The sequence below is a fragment of the Chelon labrosus genome, assembly GCF_963514085.1.
Source record: "Chelon labrosus genome assembly, chromosome: 9".
Classification (NCBI taxonomy): domain Eukaryota; kingdom Metazoa; phylum Chordata; class Actinopteri; order Mugiliformes; family Mugilidae; genus Chelon; species Chelon labrosus.
This window is the reverse complement of record NC_140359.1, coordinates 14792442-14808258: the sequence shown is the minus strand read 5'-3', so window position 1 is coordinate 14808258 and position 15817 is coordinate 14792442. Positions and strand designations below refer to the sequence as shown.

At 44.8% G+C, this 15817-nt stretch overlaps 1 protein-coding gene across 1 annotated transcript in view; it reads right to left on the bottom strand.

Moving 5' to 3' along the window:
* Positions 1–2565: 2565 nt before the first annotated feature.
* The window catches only part of setbp1 (SET binding protein 1), a 33744-nt gene continuing 20492 nt past the window's right edge, over positions 2566–15817 (bottom strand). Inside the window, exons 4-7 of the mRNA XM_084551645.1 lie at positions 13742–15679; positions 13403–13610; positions 12233–13298; positions 2566–7381 (exon numbers count right to left, since the gene is read on the bottom strand). Of these exons, the coding sequence (XP_084407771.1) occupies positions 6876–7381; positions 12233–13298; positions 13403–13610; positions 13742–15679 (3718 nt within the window). The 3' untranslated portion in view covers positions 2566–6875. The remainder of the gene's footprint in view (positions 7382–12232; positions 13299–13402; positions 13611–13741; positions 15680–15817) is intronic.

Below are 15817 nucleotides of genomic sequence, written 5' to 3'. Positions count from 1 at the left end.
TGTCGAGGGGATTTAATATTTTGGCCCCCGTATGTTGGAGCACTTGAGATATTTATATGAATAAAATACTAAATAGCTCTCAAGCAAATGGACCGAGAAGTAAGGTTGTTAAGAAAGATATTTTGTGAAATGTGAAACTATTCCTTTAACAAGAGGTGACATTGAGAGGACACGCAAAGTTGCCAGAAATAGCACTCGTGGTATTGCGCAGACATTTTTGTGCACTTCCTGAGGCGGCTAATGTCACTTGTGTCTCCACTCTCTGCAACATTAGGGCACATGAAGATCATAGTTTAAGGAAAAACAAAACAGAAAATTTGAAAGGTGCACAGACAGGTTGTGTTGGCATGCACGCTGAGGTGAAGTTAAAGTAGACAACACAAGCAGTTGTGTTGTTTAACTGCAGTTTCAGATTATTGTTGAGATAAAAAAAAAAAAAGTACTCTGTCAGCTAAACTTACAAAAAGCAGGCTCGTTTTTCTTCCACAAACTTGTCTTTTTGTCTTTCTGAGTGCACCACAATGGGTATATGATGTGGTAAGGCACTGATTTATGCAGTTTTGAGGAAGTGGCAGGAATTTGGGAGGAAGAGTGGGAGTGTGATCACCAAAAGCCCGCATAACCCATTATCCTCTCGAGCGCTACTACGGAGGTCCACACACCAAGCAAAGTTTATACTCTAGGCTGGCAGCTGTATTAGGATGCAGTCTGTCATCACTGGTCTAGTAAATAACAGAATAAGCTTTAATTGAAGCTAAAAAACCTGCAAGTCTAAAACTTTAACTGACATTTTACATTTACTGAATTGTCAAAAAAGAATTCAGCACTAAAAGTAGCAGCAATGCTATCTGTGTTTTTCAGTTTGTGCAGAGATGCTTTATCTTTCCAGTGAAAACTACACGCCACGTCTCCAAACAACAAGTCAACCTTTACATAACTTAAAGATGTTATCATGCCCGTGAACTAAGGATACATGTGTGTTGACTGTTAGGGTCTCTCAACCTTAAATCCTACATTCCACTAAAGGGCGTTTCCATCAAGTGTTGGGAGGAAGATCCTCCCGAATCTGTGAAAGTTTTGTTTAAGTCTGAGAACAGAAAACCTACAGGCTCCAGCAAGGCACGGGCATTTATAAAACCCTGTCCTCCTCCTACACGTTGAGCATGAGCTTCTACCCCTACATTTCCATTACAGTCTACTGTAAATGTCCACATATCACATCATAACACTGATCCAGTTCTGCAAATATTTCCTCCTGGTGTACTGAAAGTTTTCTGCCACCGACATGAGGTAAGATTTATAAGCTTTCGTAACACTGTTATAAGGCAGAAAACGTTGCGAAATATTAAGCTCACTTGTGGAGAAATGAGAAAAGACGACGACACTGTACTCAGGACAGTTTAATGTCCTTCTTGTGTGTAGGATTGATGGCCCTACCTGCTGACTAGGTGGAATCTGTTTAATTAAAATTGACAGAGTAATAATTTGGGACAGAATATAATATATGTATAGAGCACATGTGATGCTTATTAACCTTTGCTCTGCTTCTAATGTACAGTATATGTACAGATGTAGCTGGAAATGCTGGGACTCCTTGAAAGGTCAAGTCCCACTTTTTGAATTGAATAATCTGACTGGATGACTGGGCTGGACGTTCCGTCATCAATCTTCCACCCTGTGATTGAAGACGTATATATTTTTGTAATCTTAGTAACAGGATTTTTGTGTTTGAAGAAAACCATGTACTGTACATGAGACTGATGATTCTGGTTCCCCTTTAATTGCGGCTCTGGCTCACGGACACATCCTTCATGCAGGATGTGTTTTGCCGTGCTGCTTCATCATCATCTATCTCATCCTCTCTCTTGTGCAGAGGGTGGAGTGCGGCCATGTGGGCTCATTTACAGGCTTCAGCAGAGAGTGATTTGGGTGCAGCCACACTGCAGCCCCGACTTCCATCAAATGGGGGATTTTTTTTTTTCTCAGCACAACACTGTCGGTGCCAACGGTTCCATCAGCACCACTAGATACACTGAGACACATTTGGGCAGCTCACCCTGCAACCATGGTAACAGAAGAATTTTACTAGTTGGCATCAGCCAATGGTGGGGCACTTCCCACTCAGCCTCATCCAATGACGGAGCAGCCTGCAGCCCAGCCCCCCTAGAACTGAACACTGATGGGCTAGTGCACGGAGGATTTAGAGATGTAGGCTTGGCTAATGAACAAGTACGAGAGTTAGTGTAGGTATGCGTGTGTGACTGAGGCTGCAGCATAATCTGATGAGAGGATTCCCTCTCGTTTAACCCGCAACACACAGGCACATTGTGGAGTAGCACTCATACACTAAAACCATCTGACATTCAGCGCTAACAGTGCAACGAGCGCCCCCCCAGTCATCACTCTTCCTCCCAGCTTCCCATGCCTGCTGCACACGCTCACACATGCACAGGCAAAGTCAACCTATCAGCTGTATCTTGGCCGGTGACCAAGCAGTTTTTTTTTTTAGGGGATCAGAACATGAAATCCGACACCAGAAAGAAGAAAACACGTGCCACCATCAGCTGTCAATAAAGTCATTTATTATTTCACACAATGGATAACATGAACAACTTCAACTGTAGTTCTTCTTAATAAGTGCTCAATGCTGCCAGCCAACAAAAGGGGTAGCAAAAGAATGAGCCTTTCTTTTTGAGGAAAGAGAAATAATAAAAAAAAAATAATAACCTACAAGATCATGAAAGATAAACATGACCAAAAGCATGCCAGCAGACATGGATATACATATATATTACATGTATATATGTGCTTAAGACATATATCTGTATGCCAGCAAATGCAAATACAAAATATATGTGCACATTTACACATACATACTGTGAAGGATATATGCATATGCATGCGCATCTAGTATTTACTCTATATGTCAAATATTTGCAGTTTTTAATATTCATACAATGTACAAAAATGCTTCATGAATTAAAAAATTCATTACAAAAAGAAACATATCAAACAATGTACAAGTCTTGCTTCAAATTCAATTGAAATTCAACTTTCAGCTTGTCTAAAATATTTATGCATACAATCAAGTTGAGCATGCAAATTAAGGAAACCCACTCTAGAAAAAGGTTCAAATACACTATGTATACAAACTAAAATATGCCCACACTGTTAGAAGAGCTCACTTTGTGCTCTAAAGAAGTACATTTATTGGTTTTCTCGATGCTTCATCTGCACTTTCAGCTTTGAACAACATTATAGCTTAGAACGGTAACATATGCTGTGAGGATGACTACATGTACATTTATGAGGCTCTGTTTCACGTGACCCCTCACCCCCGTGTGTAGGACGCTTATCACAGCATGCTACATAGGGAGTTCGGGGGCCATCAAAATTTAGGTGCCGTTATCTCTCATCGTAGTTGCTGTGTTGACGTGGTAAATGTGGACTACACACAATACGCCCCCAGTCACTAATGTAAGATCAAACACTGCTGAGCTGCCCTTGGTGCTAGAACAGACAAGGTAAAAGACCCTTACATCAGTGTCCAGGGGCCTCCTGTAGCCACGGGGCCAGATTGGCTGCTAAATACGTTACAACAGTGACCTTGAACCCTATTCACAACCACATCCCCTCTGCAGTCTCTGTGTAGAGTGAAAGCTCTGGATTAGGACAATACTTGTCAGTGTTAGAAGGCACCGGAGCATTGGCTGGTAGGAGAGACAGACAGGACAGACAACACTTGGGGTCTTTAACTCTAGCATCAGAGACCGCTGACCGACCACAGTATGGAGGAGAAAGCTGCCAAGTATGTAGTCTCTTCACCTCACGGCCCACATATCTAGACCTCATCTTCACCACAACAGACTGCAGACCCGTCGAAAGTCATCTAACAAAGCAAGGTTAAGCACACTAACAAGTGTATTTTTGGCTATTTCCTCTGAGAACTCCCCCAACACATAACCCTTTTGCTTCATAGCTACAAGTCAGCCGGGATTCCTATTTTTGGTCGAGCACACTACAGCAGGGCCCTAAGAACTTTTAAAAGTGTGGTAAGGCAAATTATTTTCGCATTCTGCTTAGTTTAATGGGCTTTAACGATGACTGTTAATGTACAGTGGTATTTGTCAAATATGAAAATCAGTTCGGGTAGGGGGGGCCTTGAGCAGTCTTGATAAGAGAGAGAAGTTCTGCCGTTGCTTTAGGAGACAGTCCCAACATAGCTGAGCCCAACTGGTATCCATGCAGGATGGACATACTAACACTATTTACAACACACACGTTAATACTGTAGTTTTACATCTGGTTAAGGCTGTACTGCATAGAGCTGCAGTAACTATAGTCTTCATGAAATGATAGTCACTTTCTGCACAACTTATTACAAATTATTACTGGTATTATTCACAATTCTTGTTACATGAATTCATTTTATTCAGTAAATAAGACCACTTATTTCTCTTTGTCGAAGGGTGGACCCAGAACAGAAATTCCTTTTAAGGTCATTGCCAGGCTTGGCCTGATGCATAGCAAACAACAATGTATGAAAATGTGGTTTCCATGACAACTTCCTCTGTTCCTCCTCTGCTGAGTATAGAGCCACTTATATGTTTTAGATAACTCATTAAGTACTGGGCTGAGTGAGTGGTCTATAAGACACTGAATACAATCAATACCACTGGATAGAAACACATCGGTGGACCTTTCTGTTTCCACTGCTGTAGCTGCAGCAGTTTATAGGTCGGCATACGATGTGTATTTAACACAGAAATATAATCTCTTCATGAGTCCAGCTCTTCTAGCTCTGTCATGATGATATGCGTCAGAAAACTAGGAGGAAGCTGGGAATCAAACCCAGTGTCTGGTGACAGAGGATGCTGACGATGGAAGCTGTGAAGGGACACAGGCAGTGCCAGGGTTCTGATGACTAAGACACATGCGTCATATGCACAATCATGAATATTTTGAGTCGCTTTCTGGGGCACTCTTTGCCGCTTTATATTTCTCAGGTCAAATGCAATTGGTGAGAGAAAGAAACATAAGGCACAAGTTGAACTGCTGCAACTGAGAATCCCACCCCGCCCAAAGAAAACAGAATCTCCTGACACAGAACTCCAACAAAGAAACACTGATGCATTGCTTATATTCTGAAATACTTATTCAAGAAAATACCAACCACTACCCAAAGCCACGGATACTGTAGATAGAGTTTAACAAAGGCTTAACATATTGACACACACAAAAAAACAAGATGGCTACATTCTACAGTGCACATAGGAATGCTTTACATTGGTGCCAACATGGTGGAGAGTTTGTCAAACTCTGATTTAGATACTTTAAAATAATACATCCTGACACTGAATACTGAGACTTTGGTTTCTAAATCTAAATACTGAATTCACTTTCCAAAAATATTTCCAAGGATATGGACTGAAAATCATGTTACGTAGAAAGGGTGGGATTAGCTTTTCCAAAACACTGACTGTGAGCCCTCTTCAGCTGAACTGTCCAATCGCGATTCAGACTTGGGCTTCGGGTTTTAACGCTTTTGGCTGCGCAGCCTGCATATACAAATTGATTAAAATAATGCATGCTCTCTGGAATGGATATCCACACCATCAGATGCCAAAACATAAGGCTGGAACAAGCATGTAAGTGCTGCATTTGATTGATGCAAGTGTATGTTTTTTTTTTTTTTTTCTTCAATAGTGCATTAAACCAATTTAAAGGTTTTCCAAAAACACACCTGATATTCCTCCTGTATGCAATGCCCCCTGGATAAAAACACAATAATGAGTGTATGAATGAATACATGTGGTTCTCTCTGTCTGAAAACAAACTTGTCTTGAGTCACACCCATGTCTGTTTTTGGTTATAAAACAAATACACACTTTCATTGTCTATGGTACAACAATTCTATTTAATATACTGTATGCCAGTACACATCTATGAGCTGGTTTCCCATTGTACAAGGCAGCTAACAGTGGACTTTGTTTCTATGTACAGTCTGGGACAGTCTCATCCACCATATTGCCTTTATGTCACTGCCCAGAAGAGGCCTGAGCAGGGAGGGAGAAATAAATGACACAGGGCGCAGTTTGAGGGAGCCGAAGCAATAGGACATGTAAAACATTAGTAGGGGTTAATGAGAGAACAAAGGGAAATGGAGTTGAGCGGCAGGCACCAGGGAGGGCTAAAGAACTGGGCTGAGTGTTGAACAGGGAGGGGGATCACAGGTGAGGAGCTGCCAGGAAGTATCAGTTACTTCTCAGAGAGAGAGAGAGCAAGAAAACTAGGTAGGTACAAATGACTGGGACAAAAACAGGAATAAGTATTAGGGTAAGGTGGCTTAATTACTGATGTATTATCCCACACGTCTTTAACAAGCTTCCACAGAAAGGCAAAAATAAGCAGAGCTGCACAGTTTTATATTAACCGTTCCCCCTCCCCTTGCTGGTAAATATATGGCTAAAGCCACATTCAGATACAGTATCATAAAGTACCATACACATCACTGTATCAGATACATAAAGAATCACATAATATCCTACACTATCATAAGTACCACACACCTTTATAGCATCAGGTTCAGTATCAAATAGTACCATATAGTGCCATTGTAAATGAAGGTCCAATGAATCTTTGAAAGGCTCATGTCTGGTTGGGTTTAGCAAAAAGAGGGACGACACCAGAAGTGTACCCTCGTCCTGCTCCACCACCGACCCACTGTATTCCTCACAACAAATTCGAGAGGAGAAACAAGTCAAAGTGCACCAAGGAGTCCCAAAATTAAGGGCACTGCATCTGTTAGGCTTGAAACAGCACTGGCTCTGTTAACTGCTCTCCATTCGGTTCTGGAGTTGCTTCCTCCTGCAGGTCTATTGACTGGTAGGAGCCCATAATTCGTCCGTGGCGTGGCCCCTGCCTCTGCGCTTGCCCCCTTTAGCCTGGGGAGGCAGAGACCGCGCTTGATGCACCACGGTCTCAATAGTTGCTGAGATGGAATCGTGATTGGAGAACTCCAGAGGCTCCGGGGTCAAGCTTGGCCTGAGGCTCTGCCTACCTGGCAGGTTATCACACCTCTCCAGGACAGGCATCCCCAGAGTCCTCCCATCACCTCTCCGACTGACCAACATGTCCAAACCTCGACCATCAGCCCAAACTTCCTCCATCCTTTTGGTCTGCTCTGATTCCTCCAGGGGTTGTTTTCGGGGCCGTCCAGGCCGCCTTTTGACGACATTGTTTCCCGTTTTGGCTTGTCGCTGTAGGCGCTTAGCACGGAGGATCTTCTGAACATGCTCAAAGTTCAAAGAATGCATCCTCCTAACGTCTTTTTGGATCTGTTCCACCTCGCGACGTTTATACCTCCTCTTACTGGGAACACCTGGGAGAAGAGAGAGTGAGAACGAGTGAGGTGAGGTAAATAACAGCAGCGCAGGGTATAAAAATAGAAATGAGTTTTATTGCAGTCAAAATGAGCAGTCATTAAATGTCTAGGAAAGACATCATGCCAATTTATCCCAAAGACAGAATGTCTTTTTTTTTTGCTTCGAGAGCTTCCTGCTAATTTTGAGATATTCATGTAAGCTTTTCAAAGCCCAGCTGAGCCAGGAGAGCAGATCCTATCCTGTAATTGTCTACTAGAGAGCAAAGAGGAGAGGGGAGAGGAGGAGATCCTATTCTGCTAGCAGGAAACCCACAGAAATGTCTCCTTCAACCATTTAATATGCTGCTACACAATAACAACTGTGCATCTGGAGCACAGCCTGCCAAAAAGCCAAACACACACACACACACAGACACACATATCGACACACTTGCACATACACATACTCGCACAGACTCGAATACAGAAACACACATATGCATAGATGCTCATGCACAAATAATGAATTCAGCAGTTCAGAATGGCTGAGCAGAAGAAACTGGAGCCATATTGTTTCCTTCACACTGGTGAACTGGGCAGCATGCCCTTTACACGCTGTTCTATCCTTTCTCTTTCCCCCTTTCCCCATCTCTCTCATTCTGTTTTCCAATCTACTCCTCATGGGCGGCAATATGCTACTCTCTAATTTTCAATTAAACTGGTAACACTGCACCGTTTCATTTCCGTCTTTATTTCAGAAATCGCTTCCTGATCTTGGTCTGTCTCTGTCATTCTTTTTGTTTCCCATCTCTGTCCCATTTCTTAGCTTCCCCCCCCTCCCTCCTCCCTGTCTGGGCACCGTTCCCGGGGCTCGGACTGAGCCACAGCCAAAATGGAGGAAAAGCACAATCAGCCACCAGTCCCCAAGCAGTGTGCACACAACATGCTTGGTCTCTTTTTCTTGAGCTTTCACTCTTATTCCTGGATTCCTTAACCATCTCCCTTCTGCTTTTCTCCAGAATACTGCTGATGGAGTGTAGCGCATTTTATGACCACATTAAATCAAAGCAGCTCTCAATTCTACACATCAAACATGGTGGGCTGCATTGCACTGCCAAAATAATAAATAATACAATATAATATATATATATATAATATTAAAGCTCTGTATAGCTTAATTTAAGTGTCACGATGAGCAGATACTTAATATGTGATTATGTCATTAAATTTTATTTCAACATTATAGAAATCAAATAGGAATATTAAAGATTAAATTAATAGTATAAGATCGTAACGCTCCACTTTGATGTATTGGCAAATTAATTCAGAGTAAGCAATATCTAAACATCCCTCTGTTGTTGCTTAGGAATTCAGGGCAGACAGTGAAATTAGTTAATGCAGAAAGCACTAAGTAGCGGTAGTTTATGAGCTGCACAGAAGTGAGCACACACTCAGCTCTCTCTCACACACGCACACACATACACTACAAAGTAGCAGAAATTTATGAGCTCCATACACGGAACATAAAACCGGTGACCTTCAGCAGTGTGAGGGGCCGTATAGCACTGAGGACCTGTTTCTCTGTGGAATAGGAAGTCACAGCTATACTGAAATACATGCTCACTGAACCACTGCCCGTGCCAGATATCTGACAGAATAAAATTATGCTTGATGTATATTATTTAGTGAAAGTGTTTCTCTGGATGGGAGTACATGCATATGTTTGAACAAATCATTTGACGACCATTGCCCGTCTCGGGACCTCTCTGCCTCATTCCAGATGTTTTGGATTCTGATCTTCATCCTCTGGGAGATTCAGCTTCTCCGAGTCTCTCTCAGCATCGTGTGTGCGTGTTGTCTTTGTCGCCCTCTCTTTCTTGTTTCCTGTCTATATATGTGAAATACGCGCTTAAATTCTGTTTGTGTTGGATCACACTGGAACCGTTCTTCAAGGTGGAGATGATGTTGTGTGGTCTTTTTGGTGGCAGCTAGAAATTACTTCAAGTCATCCTAAATCTACTCTTGATATACTGTATGTTCCAAACTCCTCACAATGCATGGACGGTTCCACCTTAAGCCCAGAACCCCGAGACTCTAGGAGCAACGAAAAGAGGGACGGTGAGGGTTAGTTGGTGTCAGAACACCAGAATCCAGAATTAAAAAAGAAGCATACATTAGGAAAACGGCCTCTTGGGATGAACAGCTAAGACAGTGCCCCAGGCAGCAAAAGAGAGAGGGTGATGAGGACGAAGGTGTAACATCGTGGAAAACCAAGACACTCCATGGGATGTATCATCTGCAAATGTAGCTGACATCAAGAAATCTCACCAGGGGTTAGACAAGGCTGGTCTGAAGGACAGCACAGAGGCTCTTATCACAGCAGCAAGAACAAGCTCTAAGCACTAGGTCCATAGAGTTACAGGTCTACCACAGCAGACAGATTCCAAGGTGTAGGCTGCACAAAGATGCACCTGAGACGGTCCAGCACACAGTACCAGGGTGCAAGATACAGACTGGAACAGCGTACACTGCAAGCTATGAAGAGGCTGGGACAGTGTACAGGTACATCTGTGCAGATTACTGCTTGGAAGTCCGCAACACCTAATGGGGGACACTGCCAAAAGGTGGTTGAAAACAGCAGGGCTAAGATCCTGCGGGACTTCAAGTTCCAGACTGACAAGCAGCTGCCGGCTAATCAACCAGACATAATGGTGGCGGACAAGGAGCAGAAGAGGGCAGTTATGATAGATGTGGCAATCCCAGCTGATGGCGAAATCAAGAAAAAGGGGCATGAGAAGATCAAGAAGTACCAGGGTCTGAAGGAACACCTGGAAGAGTGAAGTCCAAAGTGGACCCAGTGGTGAGAGGAGCATTAAAGTCTGTAACCACAAACTGGAAGAGTGGCTGCAGCAGAATCCTGGTAAAACATCCCAGGTCTCTTTTCAGAGGAGCACAGTCCTAGGAACACCTTCTCTGGTGGACAACCCTACTCTACCATATATAAACTGTACATATTTATATATGCATAAAAATAGAGGTGTTGCAAATAGTCATAGTAGCAAGCTCAGACACTAATATGAATTTTACATCTGTATCAGTTTGGGGATGTGGATTTATCTGTCAATCTGAGTGCATGTGCCCATGCTTGCATGTGCGTGTGGTAAGCATTCGTATGCACACGCGCCTGTGTTTTAATTGGGCTAAAGCTGTGAAGTGAAGCAGTAAGTCATGCTAGAGGAGGGGAAGGCAGAACGGGAGAATAGAGAGGGTAATGGGGAAACGAGGGGGAGGGGAGACACGGATAAGAGCAGAATGAGAAAGGGAAGAAGGAAAGAGTAACACAGAAGGGGAGAGGGAGGAAGAGGCAGCGACACAAGGGGAAATGGATGTGAGAACTGTGGGAAATAGGCAAAGGAGGTAAGCAAGGGCAAAAACTGCAGGAGCAGCAAAAGGGAAGGGAAGGACATGGAGGATAGAAAAGGTATATAACAACACTAGAAGGATAGCGTGGATCGGGGGGGTCAGTATGGGGGTGGGGGTGTATATGAGTCATCCGTCCTGGATCCCCTGGGGTGGGGGGTGTACTCTAACTGAGCCCCTGGCTTCTCCTCCCCGCCACTGGACTAGGCCCCAGTCATTAAACCCCTGGCTGCCAGCCAGCTCTTTTAACACAGGCAAGGGCCTTTTACGGCGTGTCTGTAGAAAATAAATCACACTGTGTGAATAATATATCTCTGGCAAAGGCATTGGCAGGAGAGAAGGAAGGGAGGGAGGGTGGGGAGGAAGGGAGAGATTGGTGAATTATAGTCGTCTCCATCCATGCATTACGTTCTCTTTATCCCCAACCAGATGTGCTCAAAGACAGCAGAATACAGAATGTACTAAAATTGGTACAACATTGGTAGTGAGAATTTTGGACTTACCCTGCCTCTTTGTCTGCTTTAAGTCCTGATAATGCTGCGCAGTGTATATTTATAAATAGGATTCACCTAGCAGTATTATGGCATCTAAATTAGTGAAAACCCTGTTAACGCTGACTAAATGAGATAAAGCCAGCAAATAACAGAGGTCCACTATCACGTAGGAACAGAGTAATATATTAATATATAATCATTTCTTTATTTAGGGACGCTCCCAATTTAGCTACGTTAACATTTCTGCAGCGTTGGCAGGTGAAGATCATATTTTACTAGCTTGTGTCTTTTTTTTTTTCGACTGCTTGAGTGGAAGACCCATTAGTCTCAAGAGACCATATTGCTTTATAGTATGACATGCACATACAGTGTTCGCTCACATCAGGGAGCACTGGATGTACACATGGCAGCCCTCATTCATGCAATGTCAACACGGTAAACACAATGGCTAAAGTCATGACAAAAAAGAAAGGCACATTTTGAAACACTATTTATGTTACTATGGAATTTTGTAGGGGTGGGGGTAATTATTTAAACATGATTAGTCTAGTTCCTGATTCTACGTTTCTCTAACACATAGGAGTCTCTGTTTTATGTAAGGAGTAATGTAATGTAATGAGGTGCACTGCTATTCAGTGCAAGCTGAACACTTGTCACTGCTTCAGATCAGATGCTTTCTACAGGTGAACCATGGAGTGATTTATTGAGAAGTACCTACAGCAGGCCATAAGTGAGCTGGCTATATAAATACAAGCAAACACCAGGAGCCATAATAGTTAAGGGTAACCCCCCAGTCGATAATCAAATAAGCAAAGCGTTTTACCATGGTGCCCCTGTCAAAAGAAAAATAATTCTTGCGGTCATGGCTTTTTTGTAGTGACAAAAGGGCAGTACTGTTTCTTGTAAATATACAGCGTGGTTGAAAACATGTAGTCCTCATGTAAGTGTTTCTTACCAGTGAGGGATGGACTGGAGCACTGCTTCATTTGGCCCGGCTCCTGCCTGGCTGTTTGGAATGACATTAAGCCCTGATCTCCAAACACAGTGAGCCTCGTCCTCCTGCTCCTCCCACCACACTCGTCCTCCCGTGACCCCAAAAAGAGATCAGGAGCCGACTCCGACCACTGTGATTGGCTACTGTAGCTGCCCATGAAGCTCTTTATTGGCTGTCCAGTTTGACGGGAGTGGAACTGACTGTTAGCAAGAGAATGTGTGGACAGCTGGTCCGACTCAAAAATCCCTAAGCTGGATCCCAGGCTTGAGCCTCTACCATTGCCCCTCTGCTTCTCCAGATGCTTAGAGGAGCCCTGACTGGACAAGTCCCTCCTCTCACTCAGCATGCTGAGGCGTGCACTGGTCTTAGCTCCACTGAAAAGTCCACCCAACTCCTGCCGGTCTCGTGGTGAAAGGAGGGGTTCATCTTTGTGCTTATGTTTATGCTTGTGCTTCCTCTTATGGAGACGAACCCCTGCGAGACCACCAGCACTGCCAGTTCCTACGGATCCCAGGCCCTCTGCTCTGACTGTGGGCCCCTGGAGGGGTCCATTAGTGCTGCGAAGCTTGGCCCCTGGCTGGAGTTTTGAGTGTCCACTGGAGAGGAAACCCTTGGGTGGGGGGACAGCAGGCCTCATGAAGGGGGATGGAGGAGCAGGTCCTAGCGAGTGGTGGGGCAGGTAAAATGGGGGAGCAGGGGGAAAGTAGCCCAGACTCAGAGGAGGTGCGTAAGGCATCGCATACGGTGCTGCATAGTAATTTCCCCCTGCCAGCGGATAACTATATCCTTGAACAAAAGGCAGCTTCGATGTGATTGGCTCGCTGGCTTTAGCTGGACGGCCGCGTCTCCTCTTAGCCTTCAGATCGGCACTCCTGCGGAGGTATGAACTGGAGTCACAGGGGTAGGAGTCGTAGGTAATAGGGTAGTAATGATGGAAGTTGAGGCGGAAAATGGAAGGGTATGGATGCTGAGGGTAGCAGGTGAATCGCCTGTGAGACACCCGTAGCTGCTGGAGCTTTAACACAACCTACAGGGGGGTTGAAAAGAGGAACATTTTAGAAAAGCACACTCTATACTAATCACTTGCACCATTACAATGCTTAGTCAAAAAAATGTTGTTGTGTTTCTAACCTCCTCCAGTTCAGAAAGAAAGTGAAGCTGATCCCGGCTCTGCAGGCACTTCCTCTTCCGCCGATGATGCTTTTGCTTCTTTTCTTGCTGTGACATAAAGTTATCCACAGTAGTCACTTGCCGTTCACAGCGTGTTCTGGTGCCCCGGTTGGATGCTTCCAGAGCAGCTGCCTCCGCAGCCTCAAACCCACACAGGTCAAATGAGTACCTGTGTAAACACAACATAAAACACAAATCTTTAAAACTATCACATTTACAAGTATACGTCAGTCTGTTAGACAAAAAATAAAACACTGTTCAAAAAAAAAGGTAAAGAAATTTAACAGCAGTGTACTGCACCTGCGTCTAGAGGCATGACCCTTCTCAGTTTGATCTGAGGTGCTGTTGTTGTCTGTCCCAATCCCACTGTCACTGGGAATAGTCTCCTCGCTGTGGGACTCGCTGATTGGGGACAAGGTCACCTCCTTCACTGATGCTCCCTCTGACAGGTGGGAAGGTGAATTAGCCAGAAGGCGTGGGGGAGACAGTTTCCATCCTGCAGAGAGAAAGCTCCTGCCTGGTGGTTTGGAGGGCAGAGCTGAGATGGGCTGTAAACTGGGCATAGTGGCATCAGAGTGGCTGGCTCTTAAGGATGGAGCACATGAACTGGGAGATGAAGTGGTGGAAGGCACTACAGGGCTCTCATAGAGACTGGAGGCAGAGATAGACATCGGTGGCTTTTCCCTAGTGGTTTTGGGAGGGTTGGAGCCTTGGGTTTCTGCTCTGGGTTTCCGCCCTCTCTTCTTACCAATGTAGATGGTTCCTCTCTTGCTGACATTTATCTGTTTCCCCAACCGAGCCTCAATAGTGGACGCCATGGCACTCATAGCTGAGGTAACGGGGGCAGAAGACGACTTCAGAGCCAGAGTGCCATTCTGACTGGATCCTGAGAGGATCTCATTCAGGATGCTCTGCATTTTCCCAAGCTTCATCTTATTCATTGGCCTGGAATGGCCTCTCCCACGTTTTACTTTCAGACTGTTAGAATTGGCGTTGGTTGTTGCAGAGGTCATTTGTACCAAGGTGTTTAGTGTGTGTGTCTTTCTCCTACGGCTTAGCCCTGCAGTGGTTTCCTGTGCCAGTGGGCTCGGAGGTGAGGTGGAGGTGCCCTCATGAATAGTCTCCACTGTCAGGAGTGGCTGTTTCTTGGGCCGTCCCCGTTTCCTCTTAACGGGAGTATGGACAGTTAGACTATCAGTGTTGGTGTAGAGTGGGCTGGAGGGTGTGATTGGGAAAGCAGAGGGTGGGTCGGCTAAGGCCGGGGGGCTACCCAGGTTGTCTCTCTGGGGTGATGTGAGGCTGGCATGGCTTTTTGCTTTCAGGTATGACCACCTGTCATTAGCCTTGGTTGGCCTAGAACTGGCTGTGGAGCTGGTGCTGTTGCTAGGGCTAAGACTCAGGTCCGCCCTGGGTCTAGGGCTTGGACTGGGACTAATATTAGCCCTAGGTTTAGGACTGGGGATAGGACTAATGCTGCCCCTGGGGCTGGGGCTGGGGTTAGGACTAGGGAGTCTGGTGTTCACGTTAAAACTGGGTTTGTTGATGTGATCTCTGAGTTTAAGGATGTCTGCGCCAATTCTAGGACGACCCACAGGGTTCTTTTTTATTCTATTTGTACTCAGATCTGATTGTTGCTCAGCCCCACTCGTAACTGACTCCCCTCTCTCTGTCCTGTCAACCCTTTCTCCCTTTTCTCTTTTATCTCCTTTATCTGTTCTCTCAGCTTTTTCTATCCTCTCTCCACTGACATCCGTCTGACTTGTGAGTCGAGGATCATTTTTGTGAGTCTCTATCTTATGTGCTACTTTGGGTTCTGGGGGCCCAGGCTGGTGCATTTCTGTAGTATCAGAGGCCAGAGTCCGCTGCTGTGATTGCTCCTCTACAGAAAATGATCCGTCAAAGGAAGGCCTTCTCCGTCTCTTTCTTCCTTTCCCTTCCTCTGGCAGCGTGGGCATTCCTCTGTCTTCTTCATCTCCTTTCCTCCCAGCGATTGTTCGCTCTCTGTCCTCCTTTCTCCTTTCATCTCTTTCCTCCTGGAACCGCTCAGTTGTGTCCTCGTGCCTGTACTTTTGCCTCTCCTCTGAATTAGTTGGGCTCTCCGATCCTTTCTCTGGGTGTCTTCCCCAATGTGTATCAGCACTGTGGGGGTTAGAGAGCATCTTCTGGGAATCCTTCCTGCCGTACTTCCTTTTAATGTTCCCAAAGAGCTGTTCACTGACCTCTTGCAAACCCCTCCCCCTGGAGAGATGTGCACAGAGAAATAATTAAGAACAGGTTGAGAGAAACAATGTTTTGTATTTAACCAATACTATACAATCAGTACTCTCTGTGTCACAAATGATTCAATGATTTTAAAAATATAAATCGTATCATTTT